Source organism: Palaemon carinicauda, chromosome 4 (genome assembly GCF_036898095.1).
Source record: "Palaemon carinicauda isolate YSFRI2023 chromosome 4, ASM3689809v2, whole genome shotgun sequence".
In the NCBI taxonomy this organism is placed as follows: Eukaryota; Metazoa; Arthropoda; class Malacostraca; order Decapoda; family Palaemonidae; genus Palaemon; species Palaemon carinicauda.
In genome coordinates this window covers 162,864,930-162,886,711 of record NC_090728.1, presented here as the reverse complement: position 1 = coordinate 162,886,711, position 21,782 = coordinate 162,864,930, and the positions used below count along the sequence as shown (strand labels likewise).

Here is a 21,782-nt window from a genome sequence, read left to right as displayed (position 1 = left end):
TATAAAAACTTATCAATGCTAATTATGTTATGTACACTTAATAATAAATTTATTCTTACTATTATTACTATTAAACACTTAAAATTAAAAATGCTTTTTTTATTATTTTTTTTTTAATCTTTTTTTTATTTTTAGAACTTAAAAAATTACACTTCTTTAGCTTTTTTGATAGAATCACTATTATCGTCTTTGCTTTCTGACACTTCTCTTTTGGAGAAATATCTATCCAAAGAAGCCTGTTTCTGACAATTCCTCAACATATTCCTAAAATGACTCATACACTTATCATTAACACTCTGCATAAGACGACTTGTGTGAAGTTTTTCTGGGTGTTTCTTTTCAATGAAACTCGTAAGGTTTTCATACCAACCGATAGCTTTCCTTATTTCTGACGATGTTGTTTCTTCAGTCTCCCCCCCGTCCTCGCCACCACTAGAGCTGTGCTCTTCTTGAATGATCGTCAACTGCATTGCCTCCAACTCCTTTAAGTCTTCAGTCATAACCTCCTCCCTGTGCTCCTCGATAAGGTTATGGACGTCAGCCTCATCGTCAACAAGCCCCATGGACCTCCCGATTGAAATTATTTCCTCAACATCACCCTCAGGGGCAGGATCATCAACGGCCTCGTCTTCGGTTGAGGGATCAAAACCTTCAAAGTCTCGTTCTGCTACAACAGCTGGCCACAGTTTCTTCCATGAGGAGTTCAAGGTGCGCCGTGAAACCTCATTCCAAGCTGTGTCGAACATCTTCAGGCATTGAACGATGTCAAAGTGCCCCTTCCAAAATTCACGGAGGGTGAGTTGAGTGCTTTCAGTCACTTCAAAGCATCTTCTGAACAGATGCTTCGTGTAAAGCTTCTTGAAGTTGGCAATCACTTGCTGGTCCATAGGCTGGAGGAGAGGGGTGGTGTTTGGTGGTAGATAGAGAACCTTAATGAAGGAGAAGTCAGGATGAATGATGTCCTCGAGGCCAGGAGGGTGAGCAGGGGCATTGTCCAGCACCAGGACATTTCAGAGGAAGATCGTTCTCTTCAAAATAGTACTTGACAGCAGGACCGAAGCAGACGTTTATCCACTCAATAAATATGGTCCTCGTGACCCAGGCCTTAGCATTAGACTTCCAAAATACTGAAAGCCTCTCCTTCGTGATATTTTGTGCCTTGAAGGCACGAGGATTTTCTGAGTGGTATACCAGTAGGGGTTTCATTTTTAAGTCCCCACTGGCATTTGCACAAAATGCGAGCGTAAGTCTGTCCTTCATTGGTTTATGGCCAGGAAGTTTCCTTTCTTCAGCTGTGATATATGTACGACGGGGCATTTTCTTCCAGAAAAGGCCAGTTTCATCGCAGTTAAAAACTTGCTGAGGAATGTAGCATTCTCTGGAAATTACGTTCTCAAACTTCTTGAGGAATTCTTCTGCTGCTTTCTTGTCAGAACTGGCCGCCTCTCCATGCCTGACGACTGAGTGAATACCAGTCCTCTTCCTAAACCGATCAAACCACCCATGAGAAGCCTTGAACTCTTGGGGGGCTTGCTGTGACGTTCCACCCATGAGAAGCCTTGAACTCTTGGGGGGCTTGCTGCGACGTTCCTTCGCCTCCGCCGTCTCTCTGGGCTTCCACGAGATCGGCAAAGATGGCGCTCGCCGTGTGCAAAATTACCGATTGTGCGAGTGTATCACCAGCAATTTCCTTCTCTTTAATCCACAGAAGAAGGAGTCTCTCCATCTCATCGTTGATTGAGGTACTTCCACTGGCAAGGACAGTCATGCCTTTAGAAGACTTCCTTGCTTTAAATGGCTTCCTTATTCTTAATAATTGTACCAATCGTAGATTGGTTACGGCCATACGTACTAGCGAGGGTAACGATGCGCATGCCTTCTTCATATTTCTTTATGATCTCTAGCTTCATTTCCCTAGTTATCATCTTCTTTCTTCTGCCTTTAACATCAGTAGCAATCTTGGGACCCATGGCTAACAAATTAAAGTTATAATTAAGCACTAAAATGCACAAAAAATAACAATATCGCAAGCACTCACACGAGATCAAGTCTTTACGAAACGCACACGAGATTCTGAACTGAGCGCGTATGACAAAGAGAGAGAGAGAGAGGCAGCATTGTGGGAAGATTTTCGGCCAATAGCGTATCGGCATCTTAGTGACGCCAACCAATAGCAGCCCAGCTTCTTAGTGACGTATGAGTGTGTTGGCAAGCTATTGACTCGCACAGTCGTACGCGTAGAAACCGCCAAATTTGAGTTTCGGAATTCGATGCCGTAGGATGGGGAAAATGTCATAACAAGGGGACGAAAAAAAATTGTATTCCACACCGTAACGTGAAAAAAACCTAAGCTGGGGACGCTGTATGCCGGGGGTCTACTGTACAGCATTCTTTTGTCTGCTAGCTGTACCCTGCCTTGTATCCCTCTATTTTACCTCCGTTCCCACTCCGTTTTTTCCATCTTGCTGTCTCATATTTTTTACTTTTCAATATTAAACTTACCCGATAATCATGTAGCTGTCAACTCCGTTGCCCGACAGAATTCTATGGAGGGATACGCCAGCTATCACAATACTAGAAGGGGGTGTACTTACCAGCGCCACCTGTGGCCAGGTACTATAGTACTTCTTGTTGACACCTCCTCAATTTTTCCTCTGTCGTGCTTCCGGCAAGACGTTCTGGGATACGCTTATGTTCTTGGAGTATTTTCACGACTTTGGTGAAGTATTTCTCTTTGATTTCGGCTGTCGCTTTACTGGAACCTTCTATATTAGCTTAGTTAGCTTTTGGAATTAATTTGATTAATTATGGTGACGAAGAGAGTATGAACTCTCTTTCACCTTTAAATGGCCGACCCTTCCCTTAGACGGAAGTGTTGGTGTCTAAGAGAGTATAGACTCTCTTTCTTAATTTTGCTTAACAAAAGTTATAGATTTATTTTATCTCTCCGCCTCTTATAGGCCTCTTCGATTAACTTCCTTTTATTATAAACTTATTAAAATTAATTTTTATATTTGTTTATATTCGACCTTCCTAATAGTAGGCGGTCTTTTCTTGGTACCGAAGTTAATTAACATTGAGCCCGTCATTTCGGTTTTACCTGTTAACATATTATGCTATTTTAATGTCTTTGAAAGAATTTCTTTGATAGTCTCGTACTGTTTTCAAAGTTGAACTAACGTTTTGTTTTTCTCTGCAGTTGTTGACGTTCAGAACGTTCAACTTGCGCTCTATCGTTACGATAGAGAAAGAATTTTCACGGTTTCACGTTGCAGTAAGAGTAACCGTGTCTAGCGTTTTGTTCATTCTTTCTTAACTTAATGGTTTTAATCCTAATAAAGGAACTTTTCATTTTGGGAAATATTTCAGTTTTTTCCTTTAACAATAATATGTTTTAACGATATATATGATTGGGCTCTTCTCTCAGGTTCTAAGTCAAGAGAGAGAGAGAGAGAGAGAGAGATAGAGACGGAGGGAGAAAGAGGAGGATAAACGTTTCATTCAAGCGAGTAACGTTGTTATCGTTTTTGCTCTTCTCCCTAGTCTCTTTAGGGGAAGAAGGTAAACGTTTCTAGAGTGATCTAGTGTTTAGTCTCTTTCCAGCCACTGAATTATTTATCTTTCATTAGATTTTTCTGTTACATTGTAATTCTGTTTTCGCAATTACTAACTTTTGAGAAAGGATAGAATTGCGTGTTTCAGGTACAAACCACTTAAAGTTTCGAGTTCAGTGAAATAAGTGCAAACAGAAAATCAAAGTGATAAGTGATTAGCGCAAAGTGTGTCAGTGTTGTGCGTGAGGGTACTTCTGTGCGCGCCAGTCGTCCTCCCAGTCCGGGACCTCTTGCAAGCTCCCAAGCCCAGGGGAGAAGCAATGTCGAAGGGCATAAGGGTTCAGCAGGCCTTGATCGGCGCACAGAAGTATCCTCGGTGGTTGTGGGCGTGTCTTACCGAGACCGTCACTCCCACCCGCAGACGATTGAGCCCTTATTTTGCTCGTCTGCAGAAGAAATTTAGGGGAGAAAACGCTGGTCTCAGGTCTCAAGACCTCTTAAACGTAAAGTCCAGACCTATGCCAGACGTACGAAGTTAGAGTTCAACAACCCGGATGCAGTCATTGGGTTAGCTCTGACTCTCCTCAGTCATCAGTTGAATGCACTCCGCCTAAGAGGAGTAAGGTTCTGCCGCAACAGATCTCTGCTGTTAAGGCTTTACCTCAGCAGACCTTAGTGTCTGCCGACCCCAAGTTGACTCTACTGCAGTCCATGCAGTCACAACTTTCGGTCTTGATGCGTGAGTGTCGGGCTGAGAAGGTTGCGCCTCCGCCTACGCTCGCTCCGCCTGCGCTCGCTCCGCCTGACCGCAGTACCGCCTGCCAGGCGTACGATGTTGAGCCACGTTATGAGTTTACTGATCCCAGTGGTGTGCAGCTCCCTCCGCCTTCCTTAAGGCAACCTCAGCAATGGGAACAGGAGGCTTATACCTCTCTTCCTCCGCTTCCACTTGCTGTTCCACCAGTGAGGCAACACTCGCTTGAGGTACAACCTCTCCCATCCATGAGTCAGTCTCCTCAGCTCTCGCTGCAGCGAGCTCAACCCTCCTCAAGGCAAGCACCTCAACACCTTAGCCTTGCGCCTCAGGAGCCTCAACTTGCGAGATTTTTACTGCGTTCTGCGCAGCCACTACCTTTTCGCTCTCAGCTCACACCGCAGGAACCTCAACTCGTTCCTTAGGAACTTGCTTCTGCGCATCCGCCAACCACTCAGCAAGCGCAACCCTTGAGTTCAGCCACTCATGCCAGGAGTCAGCCTCCTCCACCCATGCGCCTACCTTCTGCTACTTCCTTTGATCAGCCTTTGCAGACTTAGCCTCAGGTGTTCCCTCAACAGAGTCTTGAAGAGGAAACCACAACTATTGTTGTTCCAGCTCGTTCTGACTCTGCTGTTCAGCATACCTTACCTCCATTTTCAAACCTTATGATAATGGAGGTTATTTGTATTACTTATAAAAATATATTTGTATTCCTTGCAATATATTTTTAACAATATCGCAAAATATGGCAAAAATATGAATCATGAGTTATGAATGTAAGGTATATATTATGTTGATATTAAAACCCCATGCAAGCATGCATAAAGCACTCTAGCACTGGTCATGGAATTTCTGAGAAATGTTAAACGCCATGCACACGCTCTGCTTACCTTACAGCATGCTCTACATACAGCATGCTCTGCTTACAGCATGCTCTGCATACTACATGCTCTGCATACAGCATGCTCTGCATTCAGCATGCTCTGCATACAACATGCTCTACATACAGCATGCTCTGCATACAGCATGCTCTGCATACAACATGCTCTGCATACAGCATGCTCTGCTTTCAGCATGCTCTGCATACAACATGCTCTGCATACAGCATGCTCTGCATTCAGCATGCTCTGCATACAACATGCTCTACATACAGCATGCTCTGCATACAGCATACTCTGCATACAACATGCTCTGCATACCTTACCGCATGCTTCTCAGTCACACATCTTTGGTTGTTGCCAACTCACTAGACTGTCAAGCAGTTTCATAACGTTGCCTTCTAGTCTGCTGCTTTTGCACCAGTGAACCCTCACTGAGAGAACTTAGCTTTTCTAGGATATGGTCCCTGTAGATGAGAAAGTTCTTTTCTCCCTCCTTCTGATATTCCCTTGAGGACTCTGTCATTTGGAGGGAGCCTTTAGCTGCATAGCCTCTTATGGACTTTTATTTAAGCATAACATGCTTCCAGGGAAGGTAATGGTTCCACTTCAGTCGCTAATCCCGTCTGTTACCACACCTGCTCCCATAGACCTTGAGCTGTGTTGCAAGACATGCAGTCCAAGCTTAGTCCTTGTTAGAGGATTTTTTGTTTACGGAGTCAATGTGTCACGGGGAAGACGTTCAACAACCAACAGAAGTGACTTGTTGTGACGCAGTGCGGCAACCTCAGCAACCCGATAAGGAGTTGTCTGTACGACCCAGACAGTCTAGACAGATTCGGGTTGTCACTGTACTTCCTCGCTTGCCCATGATTGACAGTTCACAGACTGTGCAGCAGTACCATGATCTTGTGTCCGGCTCCGTCAGACGACTGGCTTTTAAGAGCTCCCACAAGTCGTCGCTGTCTGGAGATTTTCAATGGACTATGGATCTGACCAAGGAACTGGGCCTCCTGGTCAATTTTGAGGAGTCTCAGCTCGTCCCATCCCAGACCATTGTCTCCTTGGGTATGGATCTTCAGAGTCGAGCTTTTCGGACTTTTCCGTCGGCCCCAAGGATCTTCCAAGCCCTAGAATGCATCCAGAGCATGCTGAGAAGGAACCGATGCTCAGTCAGGTAGTGGATGAGTCTAACAGGGACACTTTCATCGCTGGCCCTGTTCATCGTGTTAGGGAGACTCCACCTCCCCCCCCTTCAGTATCATCTAGCTGCTCACTGGATAAAGGACATGACGCTAGAGACGGTCTCAGTTCCTGTTTCCGAAGAGAGGAGGTCTTCTCTCGCGTGGCGTAAGAACAGCTTTCTTCTCAAGGAAGTCTATTTGGCTGTTCAGAAACACGACCGCCGTCTCCTCTCGGACGCATCAGACACGGGCTGGGGTGCGACTTTGGACGGACAAGAATGCTCGGGAACATGGAATCAGGAGCAAAGGACACTTCACATCAATTGCAAGGAGTTGTTGGCGGTTATTCTGGCCTTGATAAACTTCAAGTCCCTCCAGCTTAACAAAGTGGTGGAGGTGGACTCTGACAACACCACAGCCCTGGCTTACATCTTCAAGCAGGGAGGGACTCTTTCGTGGAAGTTGTTCTAGATCGCAAGGGACCTACTCATCTGGTCTAAAGATCGAAAGCTAACTGGTAACGAGGTTCATTCAGGGCGGTATGAATGTCATGGCAGATCACCTCAGACGGAAGGGTCAGGTCATCCCCACAGAGTGGACCCTTCTCAAGAATGTTTGCAGCAGACTTTGGGCCCTGTGGGGTCAGCCAACCATAGATCTGTTCACTACCTCGATAACCTAGAGACTCCTGTTGTATTGTTCTCCGATTCCAGACCCAGCAGCAGTTCACGTGGATGCTTTTCTGCTGGATTGGTTCCATCTCGACCTGTATGCATTCCCGCCGTTCAAGATTGTCAACAGGGTACTTCAGAAGTTCTCCTCTCACAAAGGGACACGGCTGACGTTGGTTGGCTCCGCTCTGGCCCGCGAGAGAATGGTTCTTAGAGGTACTGCAATGGCTGGTCGACATTCCCAGGACTCTTCCTCTAGGAGTGAACCTTCTAAGTCTACCTCACGTAAAGAAGGTACACCCAATCCTCCACGCTCTTCGTCTGACTGCCTTCAGACTTTCGAAAGACTCTCAAGAGCTAGGGGCTTTTCGAAGGAGGCAGCCAGAGCGATTGCCAAAGCAAGGAGAACATCCACTCTCAGAATCTATCAGTCTCAAGGGGAAGTCTTCCGTAGCTGGTACAAGACCAATGCAGTTTCCTCAACCAGTACCACTGTAACCCAGATTGCTGACTTCCTGTTATATCTAAGGAAAGTAAGATCCCTTTCAGCTCCTACGATCAAGGGTTACAGAAGTATGTTGGCAGCGGTTTTCCGCCACAGAGGCTTGGATCTTTCCACCAACAAAGATCTACAGGACCTCCCTAGGTCTTTTGAGACCTCAAAGGAACGTCGGTTGTCCACTCCAGGCTGGAATCTAGACGTGGTCCTAAGGTTCCTTATGTCATCAAGATTTGAACCTCTCCAATCAGCCTCTTTTTAGGACCTCACATTAAAAACTCTTTTCCTCGTGTGCTTGACAACAGCTAAAAGAGTAAGTGAGATCCACGCCTTCAGCAGGATCATTGTTTTCACATCTGAAACGGCTACATGTTCCTTGCAGCTCGGTTTTTGCTAAACGAGCTTCCTTCACGTCCTTGGCCTAAGTCGTTCGAGATCCCAAGCCTGTCCAACTTGGTGGGGAATGATCTGAAGAGAGTACTTTGCCCAGTTAGAGCTCTTAGGTACTATCTAAAAAGGTCTTAACCTTTACAAGGACAATCAGAAGCCTTATAGTGTGCTATCAAGAAACCTTCTTTTCCAAGTTCTAAGAACTCAGTTTCTTACTATTCAGGCTTCTGATTAGAGAAACACATTCTCATCTGAAGGAAGAAGACCTTGCTTTGCTGAAGGTAAGGACACATGAAGTGGGAGCTGTGGCTACTTCAGTGGCCTTCAAACAGAGCCATTCTCTGCAGAGTGTTATGGATGCAACCTATTGGAGAAGCAAGTCAGTGTTCGCATCATTCTATCTCAAAGATGTCCAGTCTCTTTACGAGTACTGCTACACCCTGGGACCATTCGTAGCAACGAATGCAGTAGTAGGCGAGGGCTCAGCCACTACATTCCCATAATCCCATAACCTTTTAACCTTTCTCTTGAATACTTTTTATGGGTTGTACGGTCGGCTAAGAAGCCTTCCACATCCTTGTTGATTTGGCGGGTGGTCAATTCTTTCTTGAGAAGCGCCGAGGTTAAAGGTTGTGATGAGGTCCTTTAGTATGGGTTGCAGCCCTGTTTACTTTAGCACCTTTGAGTTGATTCAGCCTCCCAAGAGGAATGCTGCGCTCAGTAAGGAAGACGATCTTATTAAAGGCAGAGTAACGGTTCAAGTCGACTTCCTTACCAGGTACTTATTATTTCATTGTTATTGTGGATAACTGATTATATGAAATACGGGATACTTAGCTATCCTTTAGTCTTGTACACTGGTTTTTCACCCACCCCCCTGGGTGTGAATCAGCTACATGATTATCGGGTAAGTTTAATATTGAAAAATGTTATTTTTATTAGTAAAATAAATTTTTGAATATACTTACCCGATAATCATGATTTAATCGACCCTCCCTTCCTCCCCATAGAGAACCAGTGGACCGAGGAAAAATTGAGGAGGTGTCAACAAGAAGTACTATAGTACCTGGCCACAGGTGGCGCTGGTAAGTACACCCCCTTCTAGTATTGTGATAGCTGGCGTATCCCTCCATAGAATTCTGTCGGGCAACGGAGTTGACAGCTACATGATTATCGGGTAAGTATATTCAAAAATTTATTTTACTAATAAAAATAACATTTTTACTTCGTAGTAGAACTGCAGTTTTCTCCTAGGTGCACCTTGGCACTGAATGGCCTCATAAGATACCGTGCTGGGTAATATAGCCCTCATTCATAAATTTATTCATCCTTCCTTTCTCTTACAAAATTAACCCTATCTGCTACCTTGGTCTGAATGTGGTTTCTCAAGTGAAACTTTAAGAGGCTTATTTGGAACTTGAAAAATAGAGATCACTAGTGAACTCGGTCTAGCACTGTAGAGTTTTACTTTAAGCCAGCATGCAAACCCTTTTAAGAGGGCATCCTTTCTGGATATTTTGCTGAAGACTCTTTTTGTTTGTGAAAGTCCTTTGAGAGAATGTCGCTTACACCTGACCTTGTTGAGAGCGCTCAAATAACAAATAGGAAAAATATCCTCAACCTTTTTCATCCAATAACTATATCCTGTCCAGTAACAGATGAGAATATTCTCTGTGCAGTGAGGGCATTTTGACAATACCTGTAGAGATCAAGAATTCTAGAGCAACAATTCCGGACTGTTGATACAGAATAACACAATGTAGTTTTACTAAGTAGCAGACGGTTCAATTTGTATTTCTTGGAAGCAGTAGTCTTACAAGATGAAGTGTTATTTTTAAATATTAAACTTAGCCGGTGAATATATAATAGCTGACGTCTCCGACGGCTCGACAGATTCCAAAAACTCGCGAGCGATCGCCGTGAAGGTTGCGGGTGTGACCACCAGCGCCGACTATCGGCCAGATACCGCATATACTTGTAAACATCTCCAGTTCTTCTCTGTCGGTCTTGTCGACAAGTTGGTTCCACTCGCTTTATGACCTCGAGTTTTCTACCGAATTGGTGAAGTACTTGGTTTTGGTTTTATTGCTTTCGCCGTGTTGGATTTTTCAATACTATCTTCAAAAGAAATGCTTTTGAAAGGAGAGGAAAAGTGTTTTTTTTTTTATCTCTGGTTTTTCCATAGAGTAAAGATGGCCGACCCTTCCCTCAGTGTGCGGAAGTGTGTTTAAGGCTTTTAGTAATTATTTTATCACGTTATAAATTATTGTTGATATTTATAGATTTTCCTCTATATATTTTATATCTCACCCGCCTTTATTAGGCCTCTTCGATTAGCTTTCCATTTATACTAAACATCAAGATCAATTTTATGTTTTGTTTATATGCGGCCTTTACCTATTCCTTGTAGGCGGTCCTAACTTGGAAAACGAAGTTAAACAACGTTGAGCCCATTCAACTTTTATTTTTGTTAAGTTTAAATCAATTGCTCTGTAAGAGTTATGAAATGAATATTTTTTAGAAAATATTTTAAGAAATATATTCTTTGAATAGTCTTCGTGCTGTTCTTTTCAAAGATGAACTAACGTTTGGTTTATTTATGCTACGCAGTTTGCGCTCTATCGTTACGATAGAGAAAGAGAGAATCACGGTTTCACTTTGCAGAAAGAGTAAATCGATTTTGACGTTTTGTTCATTCTTCTTTCAAACTGAAGTGTTTTAGATACTAATTTAAAGGAACTTGTTAATTTTCAATTTCTTAGTCTTTTTAGTTTTTTCCTTTGGTCAAATAACCTGTTTATTGACGAAGGGTGAGTGGGCAATTCTCTTGTGTGTGACAAGAGAGAGAGAGAGAGAGAGACGGAGAGAGAGAGAGACGGAGAGAGAGAGAGAAAGAGAGAACGATCCGATCTTTATTCTCGTCCCAAGTCTCTGTACAAGTAGTTTGGGAGCGAGTAACGTTGTTCTCGATTCAGTTTTTTACTCTCGTCCCAAGTCTCTGTACGGGGAGAGAGGATAAAACTTTTTTAGTTTTTATTCTCGTCCCAAGGCACTGTACGGTGAGAGATTGAAAACGTAGTGTTTAGTCTCCTTCCCAGTCACTGATCCTTTTTAACTTTATATATTTCCGTTTTATTCGATATATATGTATATGTTTATTGATTTTTGCATGTGTTTCATTTTGTACTAATGTGCTTACATTATACGACTCATTTCGCAATTATAACCTTTTGATGTAAGGGAGAATTGCGTGCTTCAGGTAGAAATCAGTTTTATTCATGCCTAATGTGAAATTATTGAAAAATACGATATCAGTGAAGTAAGTGCAAAAAAAAAACGTTCTGTGTTGCGGAGGGTTCGTTTGTTCGTGCTTGTCGCTCCCCTAGTCCGAGACCTCTTTCAGGCTCCCCTGCACCAGGGAGAAGTAATGTCGTAGGACTTAAGGGGACGAGAGGCTTTAACCAACGTACAGACGTTCCCTCTTTGGTATCGGACGTTTCTCGTCAAGATCGCCCTTACCATAAGACGGGTGAGACTGTGTTCTCCTCGTCATCCGAAGACTTTTCGCAAAAGAAACCTTGGCGCAAGGTTTCTAGACCCTTGAAGCGAAAGTCAGTCCCTTCAGGACAGGTCCAGCGTCCTGGCTGTAGCCATTGGGACAGCTCTGACCCTTTGCAGTCGTCGGAAGACTGTTCGCCTATTAAACGCAAGCGTAACACGGGGTCCGAGGGTCGCGGTAAAGGCAATGTTTTGCCAACACAGACGTTACCGTCGTCTCGGCCCGTTCCGACTCCCGTTGATCCTAAATGGGTTGTCCTGCAGGACATGCAGACTAAGCTTGCCTCCCTTATGGAGAAGTATGACGTTGAGCAGGTTCACGATGAACCTTCGCTTTCGAGTCGCCGTTACGCTAAACGAGACTCTGGCCGTCAGCCGCCCAAACGAGCATTTACTCGTCCGTTTGACGTTAAGTGCTGACGTTTCTTGTACAGTGAACCCTCGCTACTTCGCGGTTCGACCATCGCGGATTCACCACTTCGCGGATTTTTTCCATAACCCATATATATACAGTAATATATATATATATATATATATATATATATATATATATATATATATATATATATATATGTATGCATGTATTTATGTATATATGTAGGTATGTATATGTGTATACATATAAATATATATATATATATATATATATATATATATATATATATATATATATATATATATATATATATATATCTAAAGTAGGAAGATGTGATGTAGTTCTAAGGGAAAAGTATGGGAAATATGTCTGGGTAATAAGCAAAGCTCTACCTCCAGTTTGTTTCTAGGCCTACATTATGATCAGAGATAAATGTAAACAAAACATTGGTTGCCATTTTTTATCGTGCTTTTTAGCATGTTTAGGAAATGCATGATATAAAATCACCTTTAATATTTGTGCCTGTTTTAGTTTAGGGTACTGTAGTACATGCATTAAGTGTTCTGTACAATAAAGGGTAGTTTGTTAACAGTACTACGTACAAGGGAAGGTTTTTAAAGTCTGAATATACATGTTGAATAAATAGGTAAATATGGTGTCACTACTTCGCGGATTTTCACCTATCGCGGCCGCGACTGGAACCTATCTACCGCGATAAACGAGGGTTCACTGTACTTTGAAACGTGATGTCAGTAGTTTTTCACGTCAGTCACGTGACATGGATCCTCCCTAGCTGCAGTCTCGTGTTGACTTTCAGCCGCTGCCGCAGTCTCGTGTTGACGTTCAGCCGCTGCCGCAGTCTCGTGTTGACGTTCAGCCGCTGCCGCCGCAGCCCCGACCGGACGTTCGCCGACCGGCTCAGTTGCCTCGACTTGACGTTGAGCGTCAATCACCGCAGTCGAAGGTTGTTTTGCCTGCTCAGTCTATGCAGTCAAGGCAGTTCCGACGTGACGTCGAGCGTCAATCAACTTCAGTTGTTGTTGTTGGTCAGTCAAAAGGATTTCAGTCCTTTCAGCAGCGGCGTGACGTCGCTTCCTCTACTGCTACTGCTGCTCCTTTGCTTGTTGACATTGCCTGTCAAGCGTTGCCGCCGCGGCAGGTCTCTCCTTTTCATGAGACTCGGCAATTGTCGGACGAGGTTCCTTCAGATGAGGAAGTTGCTGATCCTCCTCCTACTGATATTCCTTTGGGGACTTTGTCAGACGGAGAGGAGCCTAAAGCTGCTCAGCCCTCTATGGACTTTAAAAAAATCATGCTGATTTTTAAGGATCTTTGTCCGGACCATTTTGTAACTGCTGCTCCTCGTTCGCCTTCGTCAGAGTTTACGCTAGGCCTAGCTACTTCGAAGCCGTCGTTTTCTAAGCTAGTGCTCTCTCGCTCTTCTAGAGAGCTTTACGTTTGCTAGGCGACTGGTTGATCACCAGAAGGAGTTTGGGGGAGACAGCCTTTGCTTTCCCTCCTTTTAAACTGGCTTCTAGAGCGAGCGTCTGGTATGACACGGGAGAAGTTCTCGGCTTGGGAGTTCCTGCCTCTGCCCAGGGAGACTTCTCAAGCCTCATAGACTCTCCCCGTCGCCTGGCCATGAGACGCTCCAAGATTTTATGGTTGGCTTCAGAGCTAGACCATCTCCTGTTAGGAGTTTTTCGAGCGTTTGAAGTTTTTATTTGTTGGATTGGTCCCTGGGAGCCTTAAGTAAGAAGGTCTCTCCAGCTGTCAATGTATTGCTGTACAATTATGTCATGCATGAACAAGGCTATCAGGGATGGCTCCAATGATCTGACAGCCACGTTCACTGCAGGAACAAGGCTATCAGGGATGGCTCCAATGATCTGGCAGCCACGTTCACTGCAGGAGTACTTAAGATGTAAGAGCGCTCAATGTGTTCATTGTCAAGACAAACTTCATGATGAAGACTACCAAATCTGTCTTGGCAGCAGTAAGGGAAGGCGACTGGATGGTCTCTCTCGACCTTCAGGATGCATACTTCCACATCCCGATTCATCCAAACTTTCAACAACATCTGAGGTTTGTGGACGGGAAATTAATGTACCAATGTCGAGCACTGTACTTCGGCCTCATTCCTGCTCCTCTTGTTTTTACAAGGCCCTTGCAAAATGTAGCAAGCTTTCTACATTTTTGAGGATTCAGAGCCTCCCTTTATTTTGACGACTGGCTAATCAGGGCGTCGTCATTATATCGCTGTCTGGAGAGCCTCTAATGGACATTAGACCTAACCAAGGAGCTAGGTCTCATAGTGAACGTAGAGAAGTCGTAACTTACAGTACCCCATCCCAGACTATTCTTTATTTGGGAATGGAGATACAGTGTCTGATTTTTCGGGCCTTTTCGTCTCCCACAAGAATGGAACAAGCGCTGTTAAAACTCCTTCACTTGCAAGAGAAAAACAGTTGCTCTGTAAGAGTTTGAACTAGCCTCGTGGGAACTCTTTCATCGCTGGAGTAGTTCATCTCTCTGGGGAGACTCAACCTATGCCCTCTCCAATTTCACCTAAACCATTGGAACAAGGAGAAGGGCTTAGAGAGTATCTCTTTCCCAATCTCCAACTCAGTCTAGACATGTCTGACTTGGTGGGACAGCAACATCAGACTTAGAGAAGGTCTTTCTCTTGCGATCAAGAACCCAAACCATGTGTTGTATTCAGATGCATCGGATTTGGGTTAGGGAGCTCCACTGGACAGTCTGGAATGCTCGGGTCTTTGATCCACGGATCAGAAGGAACTCCATTTAAGGCAAGTAACATCTTTCCTTTGGCGAGATTTGTGCAAGGAAAAATGAATGTCTTGGCGGACTGCCTCAGCAGAAGAGGACAAGTCATCTCCATGGAGTGGACATTGCATAAGACTGTGTGCGAGAAGCTATGGATGACATGGGGTCAACCCACCATAGATCTTTTTGCGACTTCTCTGACAAAGAGGCTCTCGACTTACTGCTTTCCAGTTCCAGATCCAGAGGCAGCCCACATAGACGCTTTCCTGCTGGACTGGTCTCACCTGGACGTTTATGCCTTTCCACCTTTCAAGATCCTAAACAAGGTGCTGCAGAAGTTCACCTCTCACGAAGGGACCAGGTTGACATTGGTTGCTCCACTCTGGCCCGCGAGAGAGTGGTTCACAGAGGTACTTCTATGGCTGGTAGACGTTCCAAGAAGTCTGCTGTTACGGATGGATCTCTTGCGACAGCCTCACGTAAAGAGATTTTATCAAAGCCTCCCCACGCTTCGTCTAACTGCCTTCAGACTATCGAAAGACACTCTTGAGCTCGAGGGTTTTCGAAGGAGGCAGCTAGAGCGATCGCGAGGGCTAGAAGATCCTCTACCATCAGGATCTATCAGTCAAAATGGGAGGTATTTAGAGACTGGTGCAAGTCCTCCTCTATTTCCTCTTCCAAGTGCCTCTGTAGCGCAGATTGTGAATTTTCTGCCTTATCTGAGAAACGGTCGCTCCCTCTCTGCATCCACCATTAAAGGCTACAGAAGCATGTTAGCTTCTGTTTTCAGGCATAAGGGTTTGGATCTTTCTAATAACAAAGATCTCCAAGACCTGCTTAAGTCTTTCGAGACTTCCAAGGAGCGTCATATTTCGACTCCTGCTTGGAACTTGGACGTGGTCCTACAGTTCCTTATGTCAGACAGGTTTGAACCATTAAATTCAGCCTCCCTGAAGGATCTTACCCTCAAGACACTTTTTTTTTGGTGAGCTTGGCTTCGGCTAAAAGGGTTAGTGAGATACATGCTTTTAGCAAGAACATCGGTTTCTCCGCTAATAAAGCAGTATGCGCTCTTCAACTTGGTTTTTTTGGCCAAGAATGAACTTCCATCTCGTCCTTGGCCTAAATCATTTGAAATCCCCAGTCTTTCTGAGATTGTGGGGAAGGAAGTTGAAAGAGTGCTGTGCCCCGTTAGAGCTCTTAATTTTTGTTTATCCAGAACTAAACCGCGACGAGGTTGTTCAGAGGCTTTATGGTGCTCCGTTAAAAAGCCCTCTTTGCCTATGTCTAAGAATGCGTGGTCTTATTTTATTAGACTTTTGATTCGGGAGGCACACTCTCAATTAAGTGAGAAGGATCATAATTTACTTAAAGTCAAGGCTCATGAAGTTAGAGCGATAGCAACTTCTGTAGCGTTTAAGCAAAATAGACCCATTAAAAGTATTATGGACGCGACCTTTTGGAGAGGCAAGTCGGTTTTTGCTTTATATTACTTGAAAGATGTCCAGACTCTTTATGAGGACTGCTACACACTGGGACCATTCGTAGCAGCGAGTGCAGTAGTGGGTGAAGGCTCTACCACTACATTCCCTTAATCCCAATATCCTTTTAATCTACTCTTGAAATTTTTAATCTTATTTTGGGTTGTACGGGAGACTAAGAAGTCTTTCGCAATCTTTTTGATTTGGCGGGTGGTCAAAATATTGTTTCTTGAGAGCGCCCAGATTAAGGGTATTGATGAGGTCCTGTTATAGGGGTGTTCACCCTGGTTATAGCAGATCCTGGGAGTCTTTCGGCATCCTAAGAGGATCGGTGGGCTTCATGAGGATAGCGGACTAATGAGGCAGAGTAATAATCAGAGTCTGCTTCCTTACCAGGTACCTATACTTAAGTCTGTTTTTTGAATAATTGTCAAAAACTCTTGAGCATATACGCCTTTATTGTATTAATACTGGTCTCTACCCACCACCATGGGTGTGAATCAGCTATTATATATTCACCGGCTATTATATATTCACCGGCTAAGTTTAATATTTAAAAATGATATTTTGATTATAAAATAAATTTTTGAATATACTTACCTGGTGAATATATAAATTAAAGGCCCTCCCTTCCTCCCCGATAGAGACCTAGGGGACTGAGAAGAACTGGAGATATTTACAAGTATATGCGGTATCTGGCCGATAGTCGGCGCTGGTGGTCACACCCGCAACCTTCACGGCGATCGCTCGCGAGTTTTTGGAATCTGTCGAGCCGTCGGAGACGTCAGCTATTATATATTCACCGGGTAAGTATATTCAAAAATTTATTTTATAATCAAAACATCATTTTTGCCGGAAGATATTGGAGATTCTTTATCTTCCACTTCTTCATAACCACAATAATTTCATCAATTCGGGGTAAAACCTCGACCCTTAAGCTTACGAGGTTAAAAATCTCTCATTGGAATGGTAATTTTTTCCTGTTAAATATAAAGAGGCTTGTGAAATACAAGTGCCTTGCTTTAAAATCGATGAGTTCATTCTAACTACTGTAAGAGGAACCATTTTCGAGTTACTAAGTGATTTGAGCCTCCAAGTGCACCCTGGATATCCTTCAAAGCTTGCACATGAATGTGAACTTCATGTACTTGGCCTCCCACCAAAATTGTCATTCAGGCACATCCATGATTAACAAACCTACTTTATCCATCAATTATATACAGTAATGCCTCACAACACGAAATTAATTGGTTCCGTATTGGCCTTCGTACAGTGTTTTATTCATGTTCAGTCGCCTTTTACAACATGTAAATAGCCTAATTGGTTCCAGGCCCTACAAAAACACCACATTAAATGTTTATAAGAATGTTAAACTCCACTAAACTTAATGAAATACAGTACTGTACAATCACTTGGATCATTCAATAATACTGTAACCTAACTGTTAGTAACTTGTAAAAAGTGTATAATTAGAGCAAACAGTAAAAGTACAGTAACAAAAATATGGAACCTTGCCTTTGGAGTGAGGCGATATCTAAGAGCGAAGTGGTGGCGCCGTAGAGGAGGATGACAAACAGCAGAAAGCGTTAACAAGTGGCAGAAAACATAGACACTCGACTTTACAAAACATTAATAAATGACAGAAAACATTTACACTTAATTTAAGGAAATACATCAATGAATGGCAGAAAATATTAACACATTTATGATAAACTTACTTTGAGTTCTCTTGACCTACTAGTTTCGAAAGCCTCTTTTCGAAAAAACTATCCAAGGAAGCTTGTTTCCATCTGCTTCTTAAAATTTTCCTGAAATGACTATCTTACACTAATTTCGGCCATATTCCTTCGCGATCACTTAATCGCATTCCAGCCTTTTATTTCTTGATTATTTCCATCTTTATCTCCATAGAAAGCATCATCCTCTTCTTTCCCTGCACATCAGTAACTTTCTTGGAACCCATGGCTAATACAGTAAAGTAACGTAAAATCGAAACACGATACAGTACAGTAGTCACGAAAGTGAAATCGCAAACACAAAGTCAATGCGTACGATAGCGCTCCCGAAACAAAATGGCTGAGGAACGCCTAAGCGTAGATGCGTGATGGGATACAGTATAGTAAATGCTGACCAATAGGAGAGTAGGATCTTATGGCTGTAACTAGCATCTGCGTAGGGATATAACCAATGGGAGCGCGGGAGGATGGTGGCGAGTTTACGGGCTGGTGGCACACATTTTAAAATCGCTCTCGGAGACGGTCGGGCTCTCGTACCGTACACCCTCTCGTTGCACGAAACACTTTTCGCCATGCGAGTCGTAAAATTCTTCGCATCTTGTTTCGTAGCGTGAAAATTTCGTAAGCAGATTCTTTCATGTCAAGATGTATGACTATACCGTAGTAATCCCTCCTACAGCAGCCTCATTTTCAGATTACACAGTCAATAAGGAAGTGATTGATAGGCATTTCAGGGTTTAGGTGATGCATGTGCCATACATTTCTGCCTTGTAGACAAAAAACTGTCAAGTGTGGGGAGATTCATGAATGCAAATGTGGATACAGTACACACAATTGATGTGTTTGCATGCCCCAAAACTTGAGGATTCTTTTGAAAAAAAAAAATATGTATATTATACTACAATATTAGTTATAAGATTTAAAACTGACATAGTTGAACATGAAGGGTTCTTGGGTTGACTTATAACATGTAGGTAGCCGTTATAAGACATAAGACATAAATATATATATATAGAGAGAGAGAGAGAGAGAGAGAGAGAGAGAGAGAGAGAGAGAGAGAGAGAGAGAGAGAGAGAGAGAGAGAGTGTGTGTCAAATGGTATTACAGCTGCTCTAATCCCTTTTATGAAAGTTACTAAGAGAGAGAGAGAGAGAGAGAGAGAGAGAGAGAGAGAGAGAGAGAGAGAGAGAGAGAGAGAGAGAGAGAGTCAAATGGTATTACAGCTGCTCTAATCCCTTTTATGAAAGTTACTGAGAGAGAGAGAGAGAGAGAGAGAGGGAGGGAGGGAGGGGGAGAGAGAGAGAGAGAGAGAGAGAGAGAGAGAGAGAGAGGGGAGGGAGGGGAGGGGGAGAGAGAGAGAGAGAGAGAGAGAGAGAGAGAGAGAGAGAGAGAGAGAGAGAGAGAGAGAGAGAGAGAGAGAGAGAGAGTAATAAAATTAAAGAAAACAAAATACAATTCCTTTATGGGAGCTGCATTGTATCTACAAAACGTTGTAAATTGAACCCCTTGTAACACCCTGACTTTCTTTACGTTATGTTAAGAGGGGAACCTTAAGTTGTACCCGTGTGATTTCCCCCCCTTTTAAAATAAGTATTTTAGTCTTGACTTAAGTTGTTTCAAATGTCTATAACTTGAAAAATACAAGTCTTCAGACTAATATTTTCATCAGGACTGTACAGATTACCTATAAATGCACTAGAAAAATTCCTTATTTGCTTCGTTACGATTACTGAAGTAATCATTGTATAGATTTACCAAAAATTGTTTTCATATACATTTTTAATGTATATAAATTATTCCTGTTTATTTGGTTTACGTAGAGAGGCCGTAGCAGTGTATATATATGTGAAATTTGACACTTGGGGTGTAGTTGTGCAAAGAGGAATTGATTTATAAAGATGCTATGATGTGGGCAGAAAGGTGTGGCTACTATGTTTTAATTTTTAAAATGAGTGTCTTTCTTTTGCAGGTTTAAATATGCAGTGCTGGAGCAAGTTTTTGATGAAGTTAAGTTGTAGTATAGTAGGTTTTTTATGGTTTTCTCTGTAGCCAAGATATAGTTTATGAGATGACTTGGTCAACCTTTTAGTCTTGTACTGTACCTCAAAGCTATTTTTTTTCCCAAGATCTGCTTTGCTACATAACAATGTATATGACAGTGCTAATTTGCATATGACGTTATTGTTTAATATTTAAAGGTCAAAGATATAGTACAATAAAGATAATACCTGTATACTGTACAGTTTTAGCATTAGTTAAGATAAGGATACTTTTTTCCTTTACAACATCAAGATACTTTTTAATGTAAATTTTTGTTTTGTTATTTTTTTGAGATATAATATTTTATTTAAAATCTATATTTGATTCACATCATTGATTTATCTCATATACTGTAACATACATTGGTCTTTAATGTTTTGTAAACTATTGTGATGCATTATTTTATTTTTTAATCACATTGTCTTTGATGCTGTGAAGATTTAGATGTTATCACCTCAGAATTACACAACTTTGGTTATAGGAGTATTGAAACAACAGACTGCATTAGTATAGTGCATTGTATATTACAGTGCTTTGTTACTACTTTATTTGTGGTAGTTGGAATATGATGTATAAGCAGTGAAGAAATTCTGAATGTAGAATATTGTTTTGACAAAGTGCTTTGTTGTTATAACTATAATATTTAAGTTGCTTCCAGACATTCAATAATGGTACAGTGCATGATTGCAAAATCTTGAAAATTGGTGTTAGTGATATGGTAATGGTCTTATGTTATAGAGAAAGGAGAGGACTTTTGATATTTGAATTTAGGCAAAAAGTTAAATATTTTGTTCTGTCAGCTAGTGTGTTCAGTTATTCATACCTCAAAGCTGTTATCCCATTTACCTTGACAATATAGAGCTTTTTACTGACTGTGATTAAAGTCTTAGACATTCGGATACTTTTTGTCATTGGAAATATATAAGGTTATAAACAAAGGGTTTATCTCAAAGTTTTCAACTTATGCTCTTTGCTCATGTACAGCTTTTACTCAATAATGGTATTTCACATAGGAGCACACCATTAGCACTGTGAACATATATTTTTACACCAAAGAGAAAAGTCCTATTGTTTTCCTTCTTCAGGAACCATAGTTTATGTCAAATTTAATATATTACTATTTATATGTCCTGGTGTTTTTATAAAAGGATGTAATCTCAAGCAAACTTGTTTTAGTTATTCCTTGATTGATTGTTAATTAAGTAAATATATTGTATTTAATCTATTACATCATCACTTCTTGGTACCAAAGTTTAATAGATATGTAGATGAAGTACTAGACATGTCATTATAATGACCAGGCAAAGACTGTGAAAACACTAAAAAGCAAAAATAAAAGGACTGAAGAGAAACTATGTAATCTGTGTTACTATGTTACTACCTACAAGACATAGACCACATAAGCACAAAGTCATATAGTACAGTATCTATATACAATGGAATCATCCTTTAAATGATTATACTGTACTGTATAGGCATACTATGGAGCTAGCAACTTCTTCCCATAAATACCTGCTAAATACAAGAAGGGTGTCACCTTCGGAAACCACATCTTTTAAAGGGAAACACAACTACAGTGAAAAAAATTACACGAGTAGAATACAAATTACAGTGCTGTACTCAAATAAAAAAAAATATCAAATGAGATTTAGCAGGAGATGGGAGGAGTAGAATATTAAAGAAAATTATGAATGCATACAGACCTTGACATTGTGAGAGGCTGTATGTTGAAAGCTTTGTGTAAGCACTTCATCTTTTGTGCTACATGAATTCATGGTATCACAGCAGCTTTTAACTTTGAAAAATCAAGGAAGTGTTAAGGTAAAAGCAGGGCCAAAGATAATGGTCTACTATGTACAGTATATAGAAGT

The 21,782-nt window shown here is 42.0% G+C and overlaps 1 protein-coding gene across 1 annotated transcript in view; it reads left to right on the top strand.

Annotated features, from left to right (window-relative positions):
- The window catches only part of LOC137640138 (prenylated Rab acceptor protein 1-like), a 39,455-nt gene extending 18,378 nt beyond the window's left edge, over positions 1 to 21,077 (top strand). Inside the window, exon 6 of the mRNA XM_068372630.1 lies at positions 19,841 to 21,077. Coding sequence (XP_068228731.1) covers positions 19,841 to 19,846 — 6 coding nt within the window. The 3' untranslated portion in view covers positions 19,847 to 21,077. The remainder of the gene's footprint in view (positions 1 to 19,840) is intronic.
- The last annotated feature ends 705 nt before the right edge of the window (positions 21,078 to 21,782 follow it).